This window comes from Apiotrichum porosum (assembly GCF_003942205.1).
Source record: "Apiotrichum porosum strain DSM 27194 chromosome Unknown scaffold_14, whole genome shotgun sequence".
In the NCBI taxonomy this organism is placed as follows: Eukaryota; Fungi; Basidiomycota; class Tremellomycetes; order Trichosporonales; family Trichosporonaceae; genus Apiotrichum; species Apiotrichum porosum.
The window spans coordinates 174,793-198,699 of NW_021167121.1; the positions used below are offsets into that span (position 1 = coordinate 174,793).

Sequence of the window (23,907 nt, forward strand, 5' to 3'; positions counted from 1 at the left end):
CTATCAACCCCTCCGCTCACTCGTCCACAATCTCCTCCCAGTCGTCCGCCTCACGGTCGAACCCGAGGAGGCCCGGGTCGACGCCGAGTTTAAGCAGCATGGCCCCGCGGTCCCAGGTATCCGGCGACGGGTTGCACCTGGACAATGGTCAGCTTGACGCCTTTTTTTTCCTTTAGGATCGCCCGCCACAGCTCACTCGTCGACGTCGTCGCATGCAGCCGTGTCGTTGGTCACCATGTCGTCCCCGTAGCCGCTGGGCCTGAACGCGCCATACCGGCGTACAGACCGGGCGCCCTTCAGCACGTTCCCCAGGCCCACGTCCAGGTCCTCCTCGGACCCGTCCGGGTCGTCGGTGTCGGGGGGCAGCACGAATTCGCCTCGGTGACCAGCCTCGCTCGTGGCTGTGGCTGTGGAGGTGGACGTGGACGTGTCGATGAACGGGTCGGCGTCATACCCGTCCGCATACGCGCCAAACCCGAACCCAAACCCCCACGAACGGGGCTCGCGCGCACGCACACCCCCGTGCTCGCGCTCCTCGGGACGGGGCACGAGCTCGAACAGCTTGTCCGCGACGTGCCGGCCTGCGTCGCGCCACACGCCCACGAGGCGCGCGAGCCGGTCGTCCTCGTCCGGCGCGGTCGCGTAGCGTACCGCCTGGCGTAGGGTGCGCACGCGGGCCTCGAGGGCAGCGACGAGGTCGGCGTCGGGATCGTTGTCGTTGGCGTTGCCGTTGGGGTTGCGCCGAGAGCGGGAGTAGGACGAGCGGGACGCGATGGAGGGCGGGGACGGGGCGGCGGAGCGGGCCACGACCGTGGGCGATTTGAAGGGCTTGGAGACGCGCGCCCGGGTGGCCGTGCTGGCGGTGGAGGATGGGGTCGTGCTCTGGCTCTGGCTCTGGCTCTGGCTCTGGCGTCGGCTGATGGACGGCGAGGACAAGGTGCTGGGTGTTCCCAGGATGGACAGGGACGTGGAGTTGGAACTGGACTTGGACTTGGTCGGCGAAGGGAACGCGCTGGTACTCGTGCCCGAGCGTGCGGAGGGTGGGCTGGAGCTCGCGGTGTCCGTGGCCGTCCCGGTCGTCGATTCAGAGTTGGGCGTGAAGAAAGGGGACACGCGGGTGGGAGGGCGGAATGGCCTTTTGAGCACTCGCGTAGAGACACCGCTTCCCTGGGGACGAGTTAGAGAACGACAGACATTGTCAACTCACCTCGTCTTCACTCAGCGCCTCGCTGCGTCGCTTGTTGTGCATGTGCGAGCCCTGGTGACCTGGTCGCTTGCCGACTCGCCACTGGTCTACTTTGGCAATTGGGGTGTTGGGGGAATGGTCCGAGACGGATACAGGGGTGCGTTTGGGAGGGAGGAAGACACCGGGACGCTTTGGAGTGGACAGCGAGATGGGGTCGGAAGTCGTCCAACTGCCCATTACTGGCTGTAGTGGCGTGGTGCTCGACAGGTGCAGGACCGTGTCCGCGGCGGTCATGGGAGCGTGCTCTCCAGGGTCACCTCCTTGGTAAGAAGAGGTGGTAACAAGGGCTGGAGTGAAGGAAGAACCGCCTCCCTCCGGGACACGCTCCTCATCCACATCCATCTGGTTCGCGACTTCAGCAGCGTCCGACGGCTCGTCCATGACAATGTCTTGGGGGTCACAACCGACAATGTCCTCGTTAATGGGGGCATTGTAAGGTAGGGAGTGGGCTGAGGTAGGTAAAGTGAGGCTGGTGGGCCAGGAGATCGAGGTTCTAGGTAGATGTTGGAGGCCAGGCGATGGGGGAAGGCGGATGGTGTGGCACGACGGGGAGACTTGCGGACCGCGAATGAGCGAGAGGTAGTGGGTGTTGACGGCGACCTTGGGCGCGTGATGGGTGGAGGAAGAGCTAGATGGTCCTTGCAGAACGTTGATAGCGTCATGGAACACCGAGAGAGTGACCTCCGGGGAAGAGGGAGGGACGATCTCTGTGAGCTCTGGCGCTTCCTTGATGGCTGTGGTTGGCGAGGAACGAGGGACCGGATCGAAGGGCCAGGGCCGCCACAGCACGAGGGCTGAGCAAGACGTGTCCTCGCTCATTGTGGATATGGATGAGAGAAAGTGTGAAGAAGTAAGAAGGAAGAAGCACAGCCAGCAGCCAGCAGCATATTGTCTTCCCCCGTCTTCCCTCCTTCCCTCGTCACCTTCTCCCCCCCTCTGGTGTTGAGACAACGTCCACACACCACCCAAATCGCCACTCTCCGGCCTTGGACGGAACCAAAATATGGAGACCCCGGCCGTCCACCGCCGCATGTTGGGCGCATGGCAGAGGGCACACGCGTGAGCAATGATGCGCTGAGGTGTCTTGGATCCACCCGTCCCCCCATCCGTACGTCTTGCCTCTTCACCATCCCATCCCTCACAGCCTCGCGGGCTCCAACAACAACACACACACACAAATCGACACCACATCGTTCCCATTTCCCAGGTTCCCACATAGCTTTCAACCACAGCCGGCCACCACAACGCGGACGGCGCCGACGGCGAGATCTCAACCCAAACTCCGCCTGCGAAGCCATTGCCGCAACCCTTCGTGCGCCACCGGAAGTCTTGGGTACATCTCCCAAGCACTCTCGCACTCCATTTCTTCCCATCACCACAACCAGGTTCTTGAAACTCAAGAAGAACTATCCACAGCTATCCACACAAACAAGCGCCGTGATTGTCTCGGCCTCGAGCGACAATCTTGACGTCACCGGTAACAACACACCGTCCTCCTGTTATCTTCAACTGGTCTACGAACCAGACCTCGACCACAACATGAACGACGTCACTATCCCGGACCCGAACACGACGCCAGCAGCCTTTGGCTCGCTTTGCAAGAACCTCCTGACCCGCGCAAGAGAATGCAAGCTGGTGGACCCTGCCATCTGCTACTGGGGTACGCGTCCACGAGTGTTCAGAACCTCTTGCTGATACCACAGGCTGCTACCGAGTTGTCGAGGTGGCCATGGGCGCTCCTCGCACGCCGGAAGGAACGCACTGGATCATGTCCATTCTTGATTCCATTGAGCAGGTGAGCTTTCGCCATCAGACGGGCTGTGCACAGGCTGACGTGATCCCAGATGAAGCCCGTTCTTGCCAGCAACGAAGCGGTTACCAGTACGGACGTTGGCGCGGCCCACGTCGAGAACTTTGCGCTCAAGATCTTCGACAGTGCCGACGAGGCAGAAAGAGCCGGACAGTACAGCATGTGGGTCTATCATGACGCGGTGACTATCGCTGACAGCCCAGCGGCCTCGCCAAGCGGTTCACTGTTGCAGCACAGTTTATGGAGATTCTCAGGACCTTTGATTCAGGCAACCTCCCCGACGAGGTGAGTTGAGGAACCCTTGAGCGTCAACTGACAGCTGCAGACCGACCAGAAGCGCAAATACGCCCTCTGGAAGGCGAAAGAGGTGGCAAAGGCCGTCAAAGCCGGCCGTCTGCCCGGTTCTGGTGGGTATCCGGAGGCAGTGATAAGGACGCCGGACTGACTCTCTAGCTATCGCAGACGACGAGGCACCTTCGCCACCCGCCAAGGAGTCGAGTAACCGCCGCGAGTCCTCTACACAGCAGCGCTCGTCGCCACCTGTTCCAGATGCTTCGAGCTCGGCACGTCGCACATCGAGCTCTGCCCAGCAACGCCCAATTCTCGGTCCTTCTTCTTCGTCGGAGCTGCGTGGCGGACAATCTACGCGGCGCGACTCTGGCAGCCACCAGTCTCGACCCTCGATCGATCATGTATCACATGGCTCTCGGCGCACGTCCAACTCTGGACCCCGCCCCCCGCCCATCATGACTATCACGTCGCCGACCGACTCTACTGTCACCTCAGCTACCTCGCCTCCCAAGCGCCCTGCCATGTCTCGCGCTCCTCCCTCGGACAGCTGGTCCATCGCGGCCACCCATGGCGGCGTCGATCGCGAGCATTGGTCCACGGCAGCGACCCCGGGCGAGCGCGATGTGGCGCCTTGGAAAGACGAGCCGACCGAGCCCAAGCGCAAGGACTCTTCGGAAAGCAACAGTTCAGGGAGGCCCTCCACAGCCAAGCGCGGCTCGGGCGACTCTGGCGACTCGGGCGGGTCAGGCAGCACCGCCCGCACAGCTGGTTCTGGAGGCCGTGCCAACAGGCCAGACCACATCGACCTCCCCAAGAAGAGTGTCATGTTCATGGGTCCTGACGGTGCGCCGCTCACGCCAGACGGAGCAATCTCCCCCGTCTCAGAAGTGGCCGAGATTGGCGCCCCGCCCCCAAGCGTCATTGACCCGTCTGAGAGCCGCAGTTTGACTCCAGTGACCCCAGCCTCGACGCGTACCAGCTTTCCTCCGGCACCCACTCCCCCTCCCTCGCACGCGTCTGCGCCGTCTCGCGCCCCACCTCCCCCAGCGTCTACCGCCTCGCAGTGGTCCACAAAGGTCCAAGTCGGCACATCCAAGAACCACGCCACGCCGACACCTCCCCATAGCAGCAGGACGGCGCACACTGCTCCAGCCCCAGCCCCAGTCCCGTCGCGCGCTCCGCCTGCTCCTGTCCCCGTCCAGCCTTCTATCTCAGCCAAGCTCCCAAGGAAGGAGGTGGACCAGGTCCAGAAGTGGGCCAAGTGGGCCATCTCCGCCCTCGACTATGACGACTACGCCGAGGCGCGCAAGAACCTCCAGCGCGCCCTCGACGCGCTTCCGCCTTCGTAACCGGATACCGTGGAGAAGAAGAAAAAACAAATGACGAGTTTTTAATATGCTGCATAGTGTGCACACTTGTTTATAGACCTGCATGAATGTGAACGCATACGACACGGAGCACAGGTGTGTAGTGTAGCATTCCCTCAAACGCTGCCTGCAGACTCTCCTTGCAGTGCAGCCTTGGCAATCCTGATGGGTCAGATCCGTTCAAAGAGCAATTATCACCCACTGATATGCCTTCTTGCACGACGCCTTGACATGCGACGACTTGAAGGTCTTGCTCGAGCTCTTTTTTCCGCGCTCTTTGCCCTGTTGGGTCAGCGACGACTACGTTGGAGAAACCCACCGCCAGGTACAGCTCGTCGAGCTCGTCGTCCGTTCCCAGCATGTCGAGCTTGTCCGCCGCCATCCACCCATAGCTGCGCTGTTTGTCGTAGAAGCGCACAAGCCATACTTTGCCATGTGCTTCGGTTTCGTGCTCTTCCAAGTCGAGCACTGACTGTGGCACCGTCTCCCATTCGCCGACATGGTCGACCACAATGGCCGGGAAGTAAGGGTATGACGTGATCTTGGCCCACACTGTCGTTGTCAGCGGGTAAGCTTCAAAGACGGCACACCCACCTTGCGATCCTGGCGCATACAAGTCATCCCTCTTCCTCTTTGTTGCCTTCTTGGGCTCCTCCTTAGTCTCTTCCTCAGGCTCCGCCTTGGTCTGCTCCTCGGGCTCCTCGGTGGGCTTCTCAGTAGGCTCCTCTGTGAGCTCCTCGGTGGGATCCTTGGTGGGCTCCTCCGTGGGGTTCGCCGTGGGCTCCTCTGTGGGCTCCTCTGTAGGCTCTTCTGTAGGCTCTTCCGTTGGCTCCTCCTTAAGTGACTCCTCAGAAGAATCCTCCTTGGATGACTCTTCGTCAGGAAGGGGAGATAAACTCGACCGGTCGGGTAATGAGAACTTTTCAGCCACAGCACTAGGTTCTGCTGACTCGGGGACAGGCGTGAGGATATCGTCGTCACTGTCGTCTGCGGGCGGTGCCGGTCGAGGTCGCTTGGAGACCTCGTCGGCCTCCTCTGACAGCTTGCGCTTGTTGGACACGGTGGGTGTCATTTCGACATCCTCTGGGACCACGTCCTGCGATTCGGCACGGCCCTTGCCCTTCCGGTCATGGTGATCGTCTGCGTCGGCCTGACTGGCCTTGCTAGTATGGCTGAGTTCGGTACCTTGGATACTTGGCTCCGTGGACGGGGCGTTTCCTCTCGAGGACGAGGAAGTCTTTGGCGCGGACGGCTTCTTCAGCGGTAATGGCGGTGGTGGTGGGCGCCTGCGTTTCGACCCCTCGGGTAAAATCCAGCCGACGTTGAAGCGCTTGTACTCGTCAAGCGGGTCGACACTCTCCGTTACCAGTTCGAGGTCCTTCTCCCGTGCGCGACGCTCGCGGTCGGACATGACAGGGACGGAGAGGACGCCGAGAACACCGCGTTGAGGCCTTTGCATTGGCTTGATGGTACCAGGCGAACTGGCAGCTGAAGACGGTTCGCCACCTTGTTCGTCGTCGGCGAGCTCATCCTTTCGAGCCGCGCGGCGTCGGTTTGGTGTTGGCATAGGGAGTGACTCGAGAGGCGGCGGGGTGCCACCGGCGTCGCCGTCTGTCACAGCTGCCGCACGGGATTTGCGGGTCGAACCGCCCAAGCTCAAACGCTCCTTGTACGCTGCCGCTTGCTTCTCAAAGTACTTGGCCTTCTCAGCGGCCGTCTGATGTCTCCGCCGCGAGCTCTTCTGTTGCGGCTGTTGGCGTTGTTGTGCCTCTGCGGGAGCCGGGGCAACAGGTGTTGGGGTCTTGGCCTTCTCGACCTCGAACGCAAAGATCGATCCCAGCATGTCCCGTGTGTCGTCCGTCGGGTCGGTTGACAAGAGTGTTTTCAGACGAAGAAGAGATGTCTCGAGATCGCCAACAGTTCCTGGCTCGGCCTCCGCCAGTCCTTCGTCGCCTTCTGACACAGAGAGCAGGAGGCTCTCGTCTCGAATGCTATCGAGCTCGTCGAGGAGCGGCTGTACATTCTTCTTCATCCTCGCGGCGGTACGGTGGAACGGGGTCTCGCCCTTGTTGTACAGTGTAGCGTTGTTCAGGACGAGAAGGACATCGTGCTGAGGAGTTAGCAACGTAAACACCAACACAACTCACCTTGAACTCGTCAATGTAGCGGTACTCGACCTTGTCCAGCTTGGCCTCAATCCCCGACCACGACATGGGCTCCTTGATGACGTCAAAGTAGTCTGGCGCCTCCTCGACTGTCACTGGATTGAGGAACAGCTCCCCACGGTCCATCGCCACAATTTTGCCCAGAGTTGTCCGCAGAGTCGCAAAGTGGGGGAGGATAAAGTTGTCCACAATGTCCGCGAGGACTTGGGCCTGTCGCAGCTTCTCCTTTTCGCGCTTGCGGACCAGCTCCGCGAGCAGGCGGACCTTTTCCAGATCGTTACGCAGGGCGACGAGAAACTCGAGCTTCTTTGCTTTCTCGGCTTCAGTCTGTTCCCTTGACTCGCTGGTGGCAGTCCACGGTTCCAGGTGGAGACGCTTGAGAAGCGGGGCGCCGCGTCGGGCCTCGCGCTTCAGACTCCAGTAGCGACAGAGACGCTCAATGAAGGGCTGTCGCTTGCGGATCGACACCTTGGCAATGTACTCCATGAGACGATTGATGATCATCCTGGGCACAATGGGTGGTCCAGGGCGATACGACTTGGCGTGGGCACGAGCCGTCTTTGGTGTGACAACTGCCCTTGCTGTCGTCGAGTTCTTGCGTGCACGCTTCCTGGGGGCGGGGGTGATGACATCCTCCTCTTCCTCGTCATCCTCGGTGTCGTGATAGTCGGTATCATTGGCGTCCGACATGTCCTCGCGCCCTTCACGCCATTCTAGCTGAGTCGTCAGCTTCGTGGGGAGAGGGTCGAAACTCACAGGAAGGTGCTTCTCGCAATACGACTCCAACTGTCCATCGCCCATGAGTTTCATGCTTTGGAGCAGACCCATTTGGCGAGCACAGGTCACGTGGAATGCTGTGAAGCAGCTTTTGTTGACACACTGGATGCAAGCTCCTACGCGCTCCTTGCACAGCGAACAAATCTGGACAGAGGTGAGTACAGCCACACAGACGACCCGACTCACAAGCTTCCAACGGTTCTTTGGCACCAGCTCGACACCCTCGACGGGCTCCATGTAAATGGAATTGCCGACGCCCAGTTCGGGAATCCAGATGGCGCACAGCAAGTGAGACCAGTGGCCCGTTGTCGTCTGTTTGAAGGCGCCTCCTTCGTTGGGACAGAAGAGGCACGAGACGGGATTCTCTGGCGACACTGTGCACTTGCGGCAGAGCCACTGGCCCTCGGGGATGTAGGGAACGCCGTAACAGTCTTGGTGGACTGCAAGGTTACATCCATCGCAGAAGACAATGGCGTTCGAGTTCTCCCCCTCGCCGTCGTCGCAGATGGCGCACTTTGAATCCTCAACGGGCAGGTGGGAGACGGGTTGTGGTATGCGCTTGATCTTGGATGGTCAGAGAGAGAGAAGGGGGGGGGGGGGGGGGGGTACCCATCAACTCACCAAGTTGAACCATTCCTTCTCGAGCTTGTCCATGATGATCTCAAACGCTTCGTATGATACGGGGCCGGACTGGTCTTTCTTGCGTTCGGCATTGATAGCGTCGAGCCACTCCTGATCTGGCGGGTTAGCAGGCTCGCTAGCGACCAACCCACCTTGTTCGTCCATGTCATACTCGACCTGAACTGCAAGTTCCGACTCGATAGGTTCTGCCGCATCAGTTGAGGTTCAGCTTGGTCTGCGACTCACCGATGTAACGGATATAGTGCTCTGGCCGTTCGAAGTCGGAGAAGTCGTTGTCTAACTTTGTCAGCTAGGTCTCACAAGGAAGAGGGAACCTACATCCATATGACCGAGCTTGTTCCTGTGAGTAGATACGTCAGCTGTGTCACACGAAATGTGCCCCCCCCCCCACAGCCATCTTACCGAATGGACGCCTGCGGGCGACAGCAGAGACTTGTCGTCCGTGATGACGCGGAAAGAGACGGTAGGAATGTCGTAGGCCTTCTCGGCCTGCACAGTTGGTGTGCTCATCTTGAATATGGGCGCGGTGGCGACTGCCAAGGGCAGTGCCGTCGCTCTCCTGAGTGGTAGAGAGGCTGGAGGTGGAGGTGGGGGGGGGAGGGGATGGAGGACGATAAATATTGTTGTTGCTGTTGAGTGGACGCGACACAACAAGCGCGTGCAGGCGCGGGGTCCCAAGTGTCAGCCTGGAATTTGATCCCGCGTTCTGTGGTTTGTGTGGAGTGAGTGTGCCATACGAGGCTCTTGCGAACATTGTGTGTATGCTCTCTTACATGCACGTCATCTCTCTTCTCATATCCCGAACACACGACGTCCCGCCAGTACTCGCTACATCTACAAAGACCCCCCATTGCTCAGTCTCCTCATTTGCACCTTCACTCTCCAACCCTCCTTGCCTCCGACTTCAGGGTGAGCTGTTGTTCGCGTCGGTGGAGGTCGACCTCGATTCGCCCGGAAACACCTCTGATCCTTTCGCTCCATTACTCACACAACAAGCCCATGGCCACACGCAAAGCTAGCATCACGGGAAAGCGTCCGCGAAGCCCCTCGTTGGACTCGTCGGACCTCTCGGACGCTCCCGATGTCCCGCCACCTTCATCGCCTCTCTCGGACGCGCCAAGCTCGCCCGACTGGTCACCAGTGAAGCCAAAGACCAAAGCTGTGGCCAGAGCTGCGACTGTCAAGGCCACGCCGACGGGCACGCCCAAGGCTGCACCAAAAGCTACTCTCACTCCCAGGGCTACGCGGAATAACCCTCCCAAGCTCGGCCCTACTGCTCGCAAAGCCTCGACCAAGGCAACAAAAGACTCGTCCAAGGACGCGAAGGAGGACGAAACCACTCCAGTCAAAGTCACCCCCGCAAAGCCTCCACCGACGCTTTCCCCAAGCGCGTTCTTCGATGCTCTCTATAAGGGGCAAGACAAGTCTAAAGAGTCGCCAACGGCTCCAGCACCACGGGGCAAGGCCAACGGTGCTGACCGTACCACTACAGCAGCCGCTGGGCCGAGTGGCACGTCCAAGCCGAAAGCCTCTTCTCGCCGTCGATCGACGAAAATCAGCAAAACAGTCGATCCCACGGACGACGCGCTGCAGACGGGAGGAGAACTTGCTTCGCCACTGTATGCCAAACGCAGCCTCTCGCGGCGACATGACTCTAGATCACCGGTGGCGTCATCGTCAAGGCAAACACTCGACAGCCAAGCGTCGTCTCCTGCGCCCCGCCGCCCCCGCTTCCCCTCGAGCCTAACCTTTTCGGACTCGGATGACGACGATGACATGAGCCAACCTCTTGACATGAGCCGCATCCTCGCTGGTGCTCAGGCCCAAAAGTTGAAGAAGGCGCAGTCTACCGAGCAGCTGGGTACCTCGCAACCCTCGCCCCCACGGTCGGCGACAACATTGCCAGAAGGGTGAGTCATTCCTCTCAGTGTAGCGGTTAGCTGATGTCAGTGTGGAAATTGGCCAGGCCTGCGCCTACCGTGAGGGCCCCTGCTACATGCCCGGTCTACTTGCCGAGTTCATCCCGGGCTCCCCAGGCAACAAGGTCAAGGATGTGTATGTGATTGAAACGCAACTTGGAACAGTTCGCAAGCAGCGCAACCGGGTCCTGTTCATCGTAGAGGAGGAGATCGCAGACTGCGTGGTACGTTTTATTCAAAGATACGTGGAACTGACTGTAGCTTGGAGAGCTGCGTTCTCAGCGGATCGACAGGCCACGCACTGTCATTCGACTGCCCACCCCCGAACTCGAGTTTGACCCGGCAACCATTGTCGACTCGGCTGCATACCGCGACCTCGAGTTTGCAGAGCAGCTCATCACAATCCGCCCACACCTCGCCGACATTATCAACGAGCGCTATCCGCCAGCACAGTGGCGCATTGACAAGTTTTACCTGTCAAGCAAGGAGCGACGTTCCCTGGACGACGAGGTCCGCGTCGCAGACCTCAGTCCCGACGACCACCTCGAGGTTCTAGATGAGCTGCTGCGGTGGGCGCTGCGGGGCGAGTCGAGCGGGGAGGATGTCGAAGCGCAAGACACACCTATGGAGCCGCCAACCGATGCCAGCGAGGAGGCTCAGGCGCCTCCTGAACCAGCCGTTGCCGCCGATCACAGCATGTCAGGAGGAGACGAGGCAACCCCAGCTGCATTGCCTCTCGATGAATCACAGCCTCTACTGGACGTTGCCGCGCCTGCAATGGCGACCGAGCGGCCTACTCGCCCCGCCGGGTCGGATCGGTACGAGTCTCTCCCGCACCATTTGCGAAAGACATTCATCGAGATTGTGCTCCTCCCTGAAGCGATCGTGGCAATGTGCGTCCGCTCGTTCCCGACCGAGGGCACCCAACAAGAGCAGTACGACAGCGCAAACGACAACCTCAAGATCTTGTCGCGGGACGCAGAAGGTTCGAAATGGAGCATTGTGTGGGCCACGCTCAACGCGAACATTGGCTTGTGGCGGCGCAGAAAGGCGCAAAGGCTCCTGCGCGAGGGCAACATGGCGGCCGAACCGGAACTCGAGCGTATCCGCGGCCAAGGTGGCCGTTTGACCCTCAAGCACGACTACCGCGCCCTCAACGGTGACGCGCCCATTGACCCCGTCAAGTTTGAGCAACACCTTATCCAGCGAGAGAGGAAGCGAGAAGCACAGCATCGCAGGGCTCGGGAGAAGCGCGAGGCCGCCGAGGCAGCCAAGGCGTCGTCGTCGCAGGTCGCCAACATCACCACGTCGCAGATGACGGAGACGACAGACGACGCGGTTGTGGCTGGAGGAGTCGAGGAGGCCGAGGCCGAGGCCGCGGAGAACGTTACTCCTCTCGCGTCACAGGCCCACATGGTGGTGGCTGACGAGATGGCGCCTGGACCAGTTGAGATCGTCGTGGAGCAGGAGGAGCATGTGATGGACGAGAAGGAGGATCTTGTGGGAGCGACCATGGCAGTTGACGAGTAGTCCCACGACATGTTTTATCTCGACGTTGATGTGAATCAATCAATGTACATAGCTCATTTCCATGCCACGTCGTTCGCATGCACTCGGAACTACCGGTACTTCTGATGGGATCTCTGATAGGATCGACGTGGGTCAGTCACCTTGCGCGCGATCTCCCGTCAGCCACACATGTTTTTGTCCCGGCCCCCACGCGCTGTCTTGTCTGCTCGCAATGCTCCGCTCCATTAAAGGATCTTGTAGACAGATGGGTTCTTTCAATCTCGATGCATTTTTTCCAGAGTTCCTAGACAAGTAGTACGGCCACGAGGCTAGACAACCCCTTTATACCCTCAGAAGAGACACCGAATCTAGTGCCCCAACCGCGATTTCGGCTTTGATCGCTTAGGCGATGAAGTCGGCAACGTGGGCGGTGATGATCTTCTTCATCTCCTCCTCAATCTCCTTGGTGAGGACACCGCCGGAGAGCTTCTCAAGGAGAGCCTGGTGCTGCGACTTGAGGACCTCGGTGAACGACTTCTCCCAAGCAGTGATCTTGTTGGTGGGGACGTTGTCGAGGAGACCGTTGACACCGGCGTAGATGAGGGGAGCCATGACCTCGGTGGGCATGGGGGTGTACTGGGGCTGCTTGAGGAGCTCAGTAAGACGGGCACCACGGTTGAGGAGGAAACGGGTGGAGGCGTCGAGGTCCGAACCGAACTGGGCGAAGGCGGCAACCTCACGGTACTGGGCGAGGTAGAGCTTGAGCGAACCGGCGACCGACTTCATGAGCTTGGTCTGGGCGGCCGAACCGACACGCGAGACCGAGAGACCGACGTTGATAGCGGGACGGATACCCTTGAAGAAGAGCTCAGCCTCGAGGAAGATCTGGCCGTCGGTAATCGAGATGACGTTGGTGGGAATGTAAGCGGAAACGTCACCACCCTGGGTCTCAATGATGGGGAGGGCGGTGAGCGAACCGGCACCGTACTTCTCGTTCATCTTGGCGGCACGCTCAAGGAGACGCGAGTGGAGGTAGAAGACGTCACCGGGGTAAGCCTCACGACCGGGGGGACGACGGAGAAGAAGCGACATCTGACGGTAGGCAACGGCCTGCTTCGAAAGGTCATCGTAGATGATGAGGGCGTGGCGCGAGTTGTCACGGAACCACTCGCCCATGGCGGCACCCGAGAAGGGAGCGAGGTACTGGAGGGGAGCGGCGTCCGAGGCGGTAGCGGCGACGACGATCGAGTACTTCATGGCGTCGTTCTCCTCAAGGGTCTTGACGAGCTGAGCGACGGTCGAGCGCTTCTGGCCGACGGCGACGTAGACACAGTAGAGCTTCTTGGACTCGTCCGAGCCGTCGTTCCACTTCTTCTGGTTAAGAATGGTGTCGAGGGCGACGGCCGACTTGCCGGTCTGACGGTCACCAATGATAAGCTCACGCTGGCCACGGCCGATGGGGACGAGGGCGTCAACCGACTTGAGACCGGTCTGCATGGGCTCGTGGACCGAGCGACGGGGGAGAATGCCGGGGGCCTTGGTCTGGGCCTTGGAACGCTGCTTGGCGTTGATGGGTCCCTTGCCGTCGATGGGGTTGCCGAGAGCGTCGACAACACGGCCGAGGAGCTCGGGGCCCACGGGAACGTCGACAATCTCACCGGTACGCTTGACGGTGTCACCCTCCTTGATAAGACGGTCGTTACCGAAGATGGTAACACCGACGTTGTCGGCCTCGAGGTTAAGAGCCATGCCGCGGACACCCGACGAGAACTCAACCATCTCCTCGGCCTGGACGTTGCGGAGGCCGTAGACACGGGCGATACCGTCACCAATGGCTGGGGGGAAGGGTCAGAAACGTGTGCGGAAAAAGAGAGATTGTATGGTGGTGCTGCAAAAAAGTATACTTACTGAGGACACGGCCGGTCTCCTGGACGTCACCAGCAACCGAGGTGCCGGCGATGCGCGACTCGAGGATCGACGAGACCTCCGAAGCGGCTGTTGGTTATGCAAGGCAGTGGTGAAAGGGACATGAGGGGTTGGGCGGAGGATGTGTCGTGGCGGAAGGGTGGCAGGTAATTGGTCCGAGGTGGAGGTTGGGGGCGGGCAAGGAGGAACAAGTCGACGTGGACACAACGAACAGGGGTAAAAAGTCGACAAAAGAACACCCGGTCAGCGCCTGCAACATGTATCCATGCTTGTGAGCATGATTCAGAACATACCGGGCTTGGCGGTAGCGTACGAGCGAGCGGCAGGGGCGATGCGACGCTGTCGGACAAGTCAGCGAAAACTCCGAAGGGAGAGAATGTGTGCGATGGAGACCCAAGGAGCAGCCATTGGGGACGCGGCGCGCGCAACGCGCCAAGGGCTGCTGGCGAGATGGAGAGCGGAGCATGGCAAGGCTATCGACGAGGGCATGCCAAAGCTGTCGAAGGACGACGTGCTTCAAGGCTCCTCTAGGTGTCCAAGCCTCTGCCTGCTGCCCCATCTCGCTTTCGCCCTCGATTCTGTTGGGGCTCTTTTGGCAGCTCCCAGCGCGGGGTCCTGTGTGGATTTTCCTCGAGGATGTCGATGGGGGGAGGTCGACTTACGCCGGCGGCCGCGCGAAGCGAGTTCCGGAGGGCGGACTGCATTCTGAGCGGTGTTTGAGAGGAAGGGGTGGGGGGGAGGAAGAGGGAGTTTTAGGAGAGAAGAGAAGAGCGAGGTGTAGTAGCCAGCTGGGTGCGAGGAGGACGGACGGGGGGGCTGGAGGGGCAGGGGGGGGCAGCAGACTTCGGGCCAGGACGGGGCTCTCTCGCTCCGTACGCCCGCACAACCGCACCCAGCGGTCCAATGGTCTGTTAAGCTCGCGCAGGTTGTGGGCACAATAACGCCGAGCCGGGAGGCGTGTGGCACTTGGCACACACCCATACCCCTGCACTCGGGTGGATTCGCGCGTGTTTCTAATACATACAACGGCACGGCCTAATGCATGCAATAGGACGGTAGTGTGTATCTCTCGGCGGCAGTAGCGATCACCATATGCCCATCGTGTACCACGTCCCGCCCACCTCGTACTGATAACCTTATGCATATGCTCCACTACCCACAGTACCACAGTACCACAGTACCACATGCATCTGTCCTCTGCACACATACACCCACGCATGCACGCCCGAACCGGCCCGGGTGCTGTCGCGTCATCCTGTAGGGTCGTCCCCAGCAACGGACCATGGTACCATGGCCATAGCAGGAACAGGTTTACGGTCCCTCCGTCGCCTAAATGTTAACCCAAAATGCCCCCTGGCACGCCTGCCTTCCCTCCGACAAGGCGCGCTGCAACACCCGAAAAGTCGGCTTGTACTCAACTTGGTCAATCAACCACCCCTTCAACACAACCTCGAGCCCACCATGCCGCCCCGCCCAGCACTCCCCCGGGGTACGTAGGCTAGCTTTGGCATGTAAATACGACAGCTGACAATTACCCACAGTGAACACCCTGCGCCAGTCGCTTCGCGCGCTGTCCAGCACCCCCGCTGTCGCTGCCGAGTCTTCATCGGCCGCCGCATCGTCCTCCACCTCCACCATGTCTCCCTTTGGCTCGCTGCCCCCTCTCCTCCCGGCGTCGACTGAGCGCGTGCTCCCCACCTCGACCTCTGGTGCCCTCCGCCTGCTCCGCGAGCAGACCACCCCGTCAACGGGAATCTACCTCGTCGCCCGTCTCCACAGCCGCTCGTACCTCCTCCACCCCCGCGACGTCCTTACCCTCCCCACCCTCAAGCCCATGCAGGCTCCCGGAACCACCCTCGCCCTCACGCGTATCCTCGAGGTCGGCTCGCGCGACTTTGCCATCCGCTCGCCCGCCGCCGAGGGCAAGGAGCTCCGCAAGCAGCTGCCAAAGCTCGCCGGTGTCGACAGCAGCTTTGAGACCATCCCCCCCTGGGTCGCCTCGTGTGAGCTCACCGTCCTCGAGCACACCAAGAGCCCCCTCACCCACACCATCCTCAAGAAGCGCAGGAAGGGCTACAAGAAGACCATTCAGAACAAGCAGGGCTGGACACGTCTTCGCGTCGGCGACATTATTCTCGGCGACGGCGCTGCCCCTGCCGAGTCGGCGTAAACGAGAAGAGAGTCGTGTAGTGTAGACACTAGATACCACCGCCCACTGCTCCGTCTGTAACAGGCATACATGAAGCGAGGACCACCCTCGATACACACTACTACTCATTGTCCCGGTCCTCCTTCTCCCCACATCTCTCCATCTCTCACACGGCATAATCTGTTTCAACCTGCCACAAACAAAAATCTCTAGGACTTGCCGTTGTTGCGCTTGGCCGTTCCAGCCGGCGTAGTGTTGACCTTGGTCGCGAACCGCAGCGAGCACACTGTCTCACCCAGGTGCGCAGCCAGAGGTGACAAGTTGCAGAACATGAGTGTCTTGGATTGGCCTGAGAGCTGTTAGCCATGTTAACGTCATCTCCAACTCACCAGAGAGACTGGTCTGGAGCAGACGGGTCAAGGTTGAGTTGCGGTACGGGACGTGGCCTCCCTGCTGGCCTTGGCCGAGGGCACCGATAACATCCGCAAGTGCAGAAAGCGACTTGTTAATGTTGATCGTCTCCTTGAGGCGGTCCTTGTTGCTGCCGGCGCCGGACGAGTCGAGGCGCTCTGAGCCGGCCAAGTCGACGAGGTTGAGGATGCCCTCACACTGCTCGTCTGTCAACGGGTTGACGCCCTTGACCTTGAGGCTAAACACCGAGTGCGAGCGAGACGAGCGTGCGTTCATCAACGTCGCGGCCACCGCACGACGACTGCGTGCGCGCTCGAGGAGCATGGAAACCTGCTCGGTATTCGAAAGTGGCACTTGGCTTGTCAGCTTGAAGGATACAGCTGGGACCTACAGCTAACAGTGTCCGTTACAGTCATCTTGTTATCATTGTCAATTTTGATCTCGTGCTTCTTGGTGTCAAACTGCCCAGAGCCCAGCAGGTCGTTGATCTGAAGCGTCAGCTGGTTCAGGGATGCAACGGATTGGTAACTGACCACCTCGTTGTACACCTCAAGGAAAGTCCCCTCCATGGTGTAGTTCCATCCGCGGTCCTTGAGCTGCCGGCTGACCGTAAATATCATGTCGATGGCACGGGGAATCATGCCAAGGTCGTCCGAGAGCTGAGTGTCAGTTTAATCCCTGCGGCACAACTCACATCGCCACCTTCCATTGTCCATGACTTGCCCGAGCCCGTCTGGCCGTAGGCGAAGATACAAACCTGGCTATCAGCTCACATGAACGCAACTTGGTGCTTACGTTATAACCGTCAAGGACACTTTGGGAAAGCATGGAAATCTCCTCAAAGACCGCCTTCTGGCCGTGCTTGGGCTGGAATACCTGACAAAGTTAGCACCGGAAACGAAAGCCCGACCTACCCTATCAAACTGGAACTGCTGCACTTGCTCGCGCTCCTTGCCCATGGCAGACTCGGAGCGGCTCTTGACGGTGAGATGTGACTGGCCAGTCTCCTCGGCGAGACGTTCATCGCCGTAGGCAATGTCCGCAAGGCCCTCCGGGTTGTTGAGCTCGTGGGCTGGGAGTAAGCTAAAGCAAAAATGGCTTTTACGACAGCTTACCTAGGGCTGGTCGCACACGAGCAAAGACACGGATGTTGCCTGTAATGGGTCAGCATCGGATCGGGGTGCGGAAAACCCACCCTTCAGCTCCTGCACTTGGTTGTGAAGCTTGCGGCGAATACTCTCGGCAGCTCGAAGCTCCTCCTCGACCGCCGCGACCTTGCGGTCACACTCCTCCCTGACCTCGACCACACTCTGGTCGGCGCGCTTCTCAGCCTCGCAAGCCTTCTCCTTGCCGACCTCGAGCTCAGCTTTCATGGCCGACACGGCGAGAGTGGCGCGCTCGACCTCGGTCTGGAGAGCACTGAGCTGGGCCTGCGATGCAGTAAGCTGTGCCGAGAGGGTCATGTGCTGCGTCGATTGCTGGGCAAGAGTTTGCTGAGGGTTAGTGAAACCTAGCTAATCAACCCTCACCTTCAGTTCGCGGACCACCTCGCGCTCGCGACCAAGCTCGTCACGGCTATCACCCAGCTCTTCCTCGAGCCCCCGCTTCTCCCTGTCCTTGCGCTGGATCTGGCGCTCGAGGTCGTCGACCTCACGAGCGTGCGCTGCCCGCATCACGAAGAGCTCCTCTGAGGCACTTGACAGGTCCTTCCTTGCCTCGCGCTCGGTGTTTTGGGCGTTGAGGAGAATAGTTTGCAAGTCGGTGTGGGAAGTCTGTAATGAGTTGATCTTTGACTTTCTGAGTGGGTCAGTCAACGCCCACGGCGAGTGAAACCCACTCCTGCTCCAGAAGCTCCTTAAATCCGTCCACCATCTTCTCGACATTCTCAAGACGGCCGTCGTGGCTCTGTTTGGGTCAGCATCAACACATGGCAGCCAAAACCCACCTTGAACTGTGCGGCGCTGGCCATGCCAGTACCAATACCACTCTTCCCAGCAACCGGTTTGGGGCGGCTGGGACCAGCAGCGGTGGTGGAAATCGGAAGCTTGCGAGCAGGTCTTCCAGCACGGGACGCAGTGACACCTCGAGTGGGCGGCGCTACAGCTGGGCGCGTCCTCGTGGTTGTGGCAGTTGAGCTGGCTGATGAACTGCCACTAGCGGTACGGCGACCCGAGGTAGCCAGTGCAGAACCAGACCTTGATGATGCCCTCATGGCGGCATTGCTTGGGGGTGTGGACCCCGTGGATCCCGTGGATGACCTGGTCGCCGGTCGCCGACCGGTCGGCGCCGCCGCGGCTGATCCAGACGCCTTTCTAGCTGTGGAGGCAGTCGGCTTTGTGAGTGTCGACTTGCCCAGGGCGCTCGGTCCAGATGCTGTACGCTTGGCAGTAGGGATTACGGGAGAGGATGGTGTCTTGCGCTTCTCGCCGGCGACGGTCATTGCCAGACCGAGTGGTGCGGGGCGGCCGACGACAGACGGAGGGCGCAGACTGGGGGCCGACTTTGTTGGTGTTGCCAAGCGGGGTAGGCGGGATGTAGGGGGCTGCATCTGTCAGTGATCAGTTAAATGAACACATGTGGTCGTTGAACGCACCATGTTTTCCTGTTCTTCTGCCATGATGGGAAGGGGGAAGGGACAAAGGACAATCAGCTACGAGGTGTGGGGTGTGAGTGGTTGTGTTGTTGACATGTGTTTGTGTTGCAGGCCGACTGGGACGGAGCCAAATTGAGGGAGAAGCCAAAGACAGCCGCGAGATGAACGGAGACATTCGCGCGAAATTGATTCCTTCTAATACCTTGACCCTGACATTAGGAAAGTGATACATATACTCCCGCTACACTATCGCCATGACGAAATAACGTAATGATGTGTTAATTGTAAACAAGGAGAGATGGGCGATAACTGAGTCGGTCCAAAAGGAGTGTCGAGGGTTCCATTGGTTCGAAGCTGAAGGGAGGATATCAAGCCAAGTCCCTTCATCTTCACTCCTTCCTCACTCTTATCCTTCTTGCACGTTAGCCTGACAAGGAGGGTACCCATCCCCACTCAAACCATGCTTCGCCGCCTCACCACCCTCTCCCGCCCCGCCGCCGCGGCGCTGGCCCGTCCCGTCCAGGCTCGCGCCTACGCCAAGGCCGCCGCCACCGCTACTTCCAACGTCGTTCTTGAGCTCGATACCAAGAAGGTCGGCAACGAGATCCGCAAGCGCGGCCTCACCTCTGCCGTCTCGAGCCGTGACGGTGGCATGGACCGTGTAAGTCGACTGGGAGTGACCAACTGGAGCGGCTTTCGCAATGCGATTCCCGGCTCGGGTGGATCGCAAGTGTCATCCTGGAGCAACCAATTGACCCTTTGCAGGACACCATTATCCGTCTCCTATACTCGCTCGGCTCGCGCCAGGAGGTTGAGCGCTACCTGCGCATCTTCACCCAGTCGACCAACGCTGCGTCGCCCGGTGTCCTCCCCGAGGCCAAGTTTGCCGTCCTCAAGTACGTTGTTTGATAACAGATAGATTTGTGTGATTTCCAGGAACCAACCAACTGACAATCTACACAGGATTGGCGGTGCGATCCTCAACGATGAGCTCGATGACCTCGCCCTCTCGCTGTCGTTCCTGAACCGTCTTGGTCTCTACCCCGTCGTTCTTCACGGTGCTGGCCCCCAGCTGTACGTAAACACTAAATACATCACAACATGACGCAAGCGCTAATGTATCCAGCAACGAGCTTCTCGAGTCGGAGGGTGTTGTCCCCGAGTACGAGGACGGTATCCGTATCACCGACGCCAAGACCCTCCAGGTCGCTCGTCGCGTCTTCCTCCAGGAGAACCTCAAGCTCACCTCGGCTCTTGAGCGTCTCGGCACGCGTGCCCGCCCCATCCCCACCGGTGTCTTCTACGCCGACTACCTTGGCAAGGAGAAGTACGGCCTTGTCGGCAAGATCCAGCGCGTTGACAAGGCCCCCATTGAGGCTGCCATCAAGGCTGGCTGCCTTCCCATCCTCACCTCGCTTGCCGAGACCGCGGACGGCCAGATGCTCAACGTCAACGCCGACGTCGCCGCCGGTGAGCTTGCCAAGGTCCTCGAGCCCATGAAGATTGTCTACCTCAACGAGAAGGGCGGCCTCTTCCACGGTGTTACCGGCAAGAAGATCTCGACCATCAACCTCGACGAGGAGTATGACGGCCTCATGAAGGAGTCGTGGGTCAAGTACGGCACCAAGCTCAAGATCCGTGAGATCAAGGAGCTCCTCGACACCCTCCCCCGCACCTCGTCGGTCGCCATCATCTCGACCGACATGCTCCAGAAGGAGCTCTTCACCGACGCCGGTGCCGGTACCCTTATCCGCCGCGGCTACAAGCTCTACAAGCAGCCCGCCAAGGACGCCGTGGGTTCGACCCAGCTCCGCCAGGTCTTTGACGAGCGCGACCCCGAGGTCATCTCGGGCCGCAAGTCGGTTGCCGAGATCTTCTCGGGCATGAAGGACCAGCCCTGCACCATCTACGGTGACGAGCCCTTCGACGTTGTCGCTGTTGTCTCGCACCCCGAGGGCGAGACCCCCGTCATGACCAAGTTCCTCCCCTCGCGCAACGGTGTCCTCAACAAGACTGTTGACAACGTCTTTGACGCCATCAAGAAGGACCACAAGCGTCTCTTCTGGACTGCCCAGGCCGACGACGAGAACCGTGCTTGGCACTTTGAGCGCGCCGACGGCTCGTTCACCCGTGCTGGCCGCAGCCTCTTCTGGTACGGTGTCCCCGACGTCAAGCAGGTCGAGTCGATTGTTGCCGGCTTTGAGAAGTCTGGCCGCATCGACCGCGTCTTCCTCCCTGTCGGCCCCTCGACCCCTCCCCACCGCCTTGCCGGCTCGGCCCCCACCGGTGCCCGCGCCTTCTCCACCTCGGCCCGCCCCTCCGTTCGCTCGACTGACGCTTCGTCGTCGCGCCGCGGCTACGCCACCGAGGTCCCCAAGAAGCGTGTCGCTCTCATCGGTGCCCGTGGCTACACTGGCCAGAACCTCGTGTCGCTCCTCAACAACCACCCCCACCTCGAGCTCACCCACGTTTCGTCGCGTCAGCTTGCTGGTCTCCCCCTCGAGGGCTACACCAAGTCCAATGTGACCTACTCGAACCTCTCGCCTGCCGACGTCACCAAGATGGAGGAGAACGGCGAGGTTGACGCCTGGGTCATGGCCCTCCCCAACGGTGTTTGCAAGCCCTTTGTTGACGCCATCGACGCTGCCAGCCGCAAGGGCGGCAAGGGTGTGATTGTCGACCTTTCGGCCGACTACCGTTTCGAGGACAACTGGACTTACGGTCTCCCGGGTGAGCTTCGCGCATAAAGCACGATGGAAGACGGCGGCGGCGGCGGTGTGTGTGTGCTTGGAAACTGGGACTGTACGGAACAGGATAGCTAGCTATTCTGTAGCCCGTTTGTTTCATTTCCTCTTTGGCCATACTCCTCCCCCCTCCTCCTTTCGTCGTGCCTAGAAATTATATCAAAGAAGAATGAAGCTAAATGGGTGAAATGAACAGAGCTCTACGGCCGCGAAGAGACCAAGACTGCCACTCGTGTCTCGAACCCCGGCTGCTACGCCACCAACACCCAGCTCCTCCTTGCCCCCCTCCTGCCTTACCTCGATAAGGCCCAGGCTCCTACCATCTTTGGTGTCTCGGGCTACTCGGGTGCTGGCACCAAGGCTGGTGAGAATGACGCTGACGGCCGCCCCTTGACTGTCCCCAAGATCGTGAGTTGCCCCCATAGCGTATACACCCAAGGTCATTTGGGCTGACATGCGGTTTGTAGTCGGAGCAGGACCTCACCGGCTCGATCCGCCCCTACGCGCTCACCGACCACATCCACGAGCGTGAGGCCTCCAACCACCTCGGCAAGCTCCTTGGCAACCCCGAGTTCCAGCTCTCGTTCGTCCCCAACGTCGCCCCCTGGTTCTCGGGCATCGTTTCGGTCCTGAACGCGCCCCTCGCCCAGTCGATGCGCGCCTCGGACATTGCCAGCCTCTACGAGGACAAGTACGCCGGCGAGCGTCTCGTCCAGGTCATCAAGGGCGTGCCCGACGTCCGTGACGTTGCTGGCAAGCACGGCTGGCGCGTCGGTGGCGTCCAGGTCCACTCGAGCGGCAAGCGTGTCGTTGTTGTTGTGAGTTTGGGAATGAAAACGGTCAAAATAAAAAAGGATGGCTGCTGACACTCCATTAGGGTGCCCTCGACAACCTCCTCAAGGGTGCCGCCACCCAGTGCATGCAGAACCTCAACCTCGCTCTCGGCTACGACGAGCTTGCCGGTGTCCCCGCTGACAAGCTGTAAGGACGCTCCGCACGAGCGAGAGAGACAGGGAGAGGGAGAGGGAGAGGCTGGAGGAGGAAGAGTTGAATGGAAGCTGTCGGATCGGCGAACCGTGTGGCTCCCCCTTTTGGAGTGGCACCGCGAGTGCAATCGAGTCTAATAGGCAATTGAAGATGTATTTGCATGGCATGGCAAGAGCGACGACGGAGCTGAGGCTGAGTCGTGAGTGAGAGGCAGTCAGTGTGGGACTGCCTGCGAGTGCGTGGGTCCTCGGTAATTTTATTCACCACGTCGAAGTTACAACATGGAATAAGTTACAACATGGAGTCATACTAATATTCGTAACCCCAGTTAATCGAGCCCCCATGTACTGTACTGGGGCACCATGCAACACACCATGCACAAAGTCAGTCGTTGAGAACAGAAGGGTCGTAAAGTGGGATGGGAGTGGGAAACGCGTGCGTGACGCGTTACCTCCCCGATCCAAACGATGCGGGTGACCACACAATGTCCGTAATCTGGTTTCGACTGCTCAGAGTCAGCACCATCTCACCGAAGAGTGACACGCGGAAGGAAAAGGGCGTGGCCAGCAACAGCCGGCTGCATACGTGCGTCATTCCATTGTGCGAACGCCGGACTGGAGGAGCATGGGCGGTGGGAACGCGGCGTCGCGACATGGCATCGCGTGCACAACGAACGACCTTTTTTTGAATGCCACACTTCTCTCTACCTGGCGGCCTGGGCTGGGGCACTCATTCCTTTGGCTTTGACAAGGCCAATTCAACGGACACGATGCACGTCCTACTGTCCCTGGCAATTGTACCGCCTGTCTCGGCTGCACGAGGAAAAGAGGGAAAGGGCACGTTGCAATAATTACGAGGACCTTGAGAAGGTACTCTGCAGGTACGGAACCGAACGCGTATGTACGTTCGGTGAATTTCCAGGCAATCCGACGATCTTTGCCATGTCAGACGTGCAGACCGGCACCTCGTACAGGGTGATGGTTCTTCATCTGGTGACATAGCAGTTCACCAAGGGCCAGAGCGCTCGCCATGACCCTCTTCCCTTCCTCCAGGCCAAGAAGCAGGATTTTGCCCACTACAACCGCATGTCCCTCTGGTATAGCTGGTCCAACAAATGTACCGCAGACGCAGCAAGCAAGTGTCCCCAACCCTCTCACGACCTTCTGCGAGGGTCACGAGCATGGCCTAGTGGCCTTGAATGGGGACACGTTTCCTTGCTCAGACGACACGACATGCACGCCTCACGCAGAGGAAATCCCACACACGCAATTCAATGGTGCCTACATTGCTTTTCCGACCCAGTAAATGGGGCAGCCCACAGGTTGTCAGCTTCTGAGGCGCCCAGAAAAAATAAAAAGAAACGCAAGAATC

The 23,907-nt window shown here is 59.8% G+C and overlaps 8 protein-coding genes across 8 annotated transcripts; 4 read left to right on the forward strand and 4 right to left on the reverse strand.

The window, feature by feature from the left end:
- Nucleotides 1-16: 16 nt before the first annotated feature.
- Nucleotides 17-2,065, reverse strand: EHS24_002845 (uncharacterized protein; the record flags this gene model as incomplete). Its single annotated transcript, XM_028618565.1, has 3 exons — nt 17-137; nt 197-1,167; nt 1,208-2,065. The coding sequence occupies 3 exons, from the start codon at nt 2,063-2,065 to the stop codon at nt 17-19; spliced, it is 1,950 nt and encodes a 649-aa protein (XP_028472932.1).
- Nucleotides 2,066-2,975: 910 nt separating this feature from the next.
- On the forward strand, nt 2,976-4,696 carry EHS24_002846 (uncharacterized protein; the record flags this gene model as incomplete). Its single annotated transcript, XM_028618566.1, has 5 exons — nt 2,976-3,041; nt 3,091-3,218; nt 3,260-3,341; nt 3,391-3,463; nt 3,510-4,696. The coding sequence occupies 5 exons, from the start codon at nt 2,976-2,978 to the stop codon at nt 4,694-4,696; spliced, it is 1,536 nt and encodes a 511-aa protein (XP_028472933.1).
- Nucleotides 4,697-4,830: 134 nt separating this feature from the next.
- Nucleotides 4,831-8,808, reverse strand: NTO1 (nuA3 HAT complex component nto1; the record flags this gene model as incomplete). The annotated part of the gene is made up of 10 exons (XM_028618567.1): nt 4,831-4,866; nt 4,917-5,266; nt 5,309-6,824; nt 6,862-7,596; nt 7,636-7,800; nt 7,843-8,220; nt 8,278-8,483; nt 8,524-8,574; nt 8,617-8,638; nt 8,701-8,808. The coding sequence occupies 10 exons, from the start codon at nt 8,806-8,808 to the stop codon at nt 4,831-4,833; spliced, it is 3,567 nt and encodes a 1,188-aa protein (XP_028472934.1).
- A 489-nt stretch (nt 8,809-9,297) lies between these two features.
- EHS24_002848 (uncharacterized protein) lies at nt 9,298-11,747 on the forward strand (the record flags this gene model as incomplete). The annotated part of the gene is made up of 3 exons (XM_028618568.1): nt 9,298-10,208; nt 10,249-10,441; nt 10,500-11,747. The coding sequence occupies 3 exons, from the start codon at nt 9,298-9,300 to the stop codon at nt 11,745-11,747; spliced, it is 2,352 nt and encodes a 783-aa protein (XP_028472935.1).
- A 381-nt stretch (nt 11,748-12,128) lies between these two features.
- On the reverse strand, nt 12,129-14,356 carry ATP1 (Alpha subunit of the F1 sector of mitochondrial F1F0 ATP synthase; the record flags this gene model as incomplete). The annotated part of the gene is made up of 4 exons (XM_028618569.1): nt 12,129-13,561; nt 13,635-13,721; nt 13,946-13,991; nt 14,315-14,356. 4 exons carry the CDS (start codon nt 14,354-14,356, stop codon nt 12,129-12,131), a joined length of 1,608 nt encoding a protein of 535 aa, XP_028472936.1.
- A 757-nt stretch (nt 14,357-15,113) lies between these two features.
- On the forward strand, nt 15,114-15,822 carry EHS24_002850 (uncharacterized protein; the record flags this gene model as incomplete). The annotated part of the gene is made up of 2 exons (XM_028618570.1): nt 15,114-15,141; nt 15,194-15,822. The coding sequence occupies 2 exons, from the start codon at nt 15,114-15,116 to the stop codon at nt 15,820-15,822; spliced, it is 657 nt and encodes a 218-aa protein (XP_028472937.1).
- A 188-nt stretch (nt 15,823-16,010) lies between these two features.
- On the reverse strand, nt 16,011-18,829 carry KAR3 (kinesin-like nuclear fusion protein; the record flags this gene model as incomplete). The annotated part of the gene is made up of 13 exons (XM_028618571.1): nt 16,011-16,150; nt 16,191-16,565; nt 16,604-16,700; nt 16,746-16,871; nt 16,907-16,969; nt 17,008-17,088; nt 17,127-17,284; nt 17,328-17,366; nt 17,408-17,705; nt 17,742-18,009; nt 18,050-18,117; nt 18,158-18,760; nt 18,806-18,829. 13 exons carry the CDS (start codon nt 18,827-18,829, stop codon nt 16,011-16,013), a joined length of 2,340 nt encoding a protein of 779 aa, XP_028472938.1.
- Nucleotides 18,830-19,265: 436 nt separating this feature from the next.
- EHS24_002852 (uncharacterized protein) lies at nt 19,266-22,534 on the forward strand (the record flags this gene model as incomplete). Its single annotated transcript, XM_028618572.1, has 7 exons — nt 19,266-19,466; nt 19,571-19,701; nt 19,769-19,879; nt 19,932-21,535; nt 21,746-21,957; nt 22,017-22,367; nt 22,427-22,534. The coding sequence occupies 7 exons, from the start codon at nt 19,266-19,268 to the stop codon at nt 22,532-22,534; spliced, it is 2,718 nt and encodes a 905-aa protein (XP_028472939.1).
- Between the last annotated feature and the right edge of the window lie 1,373 nt (nt 22,535-23,907).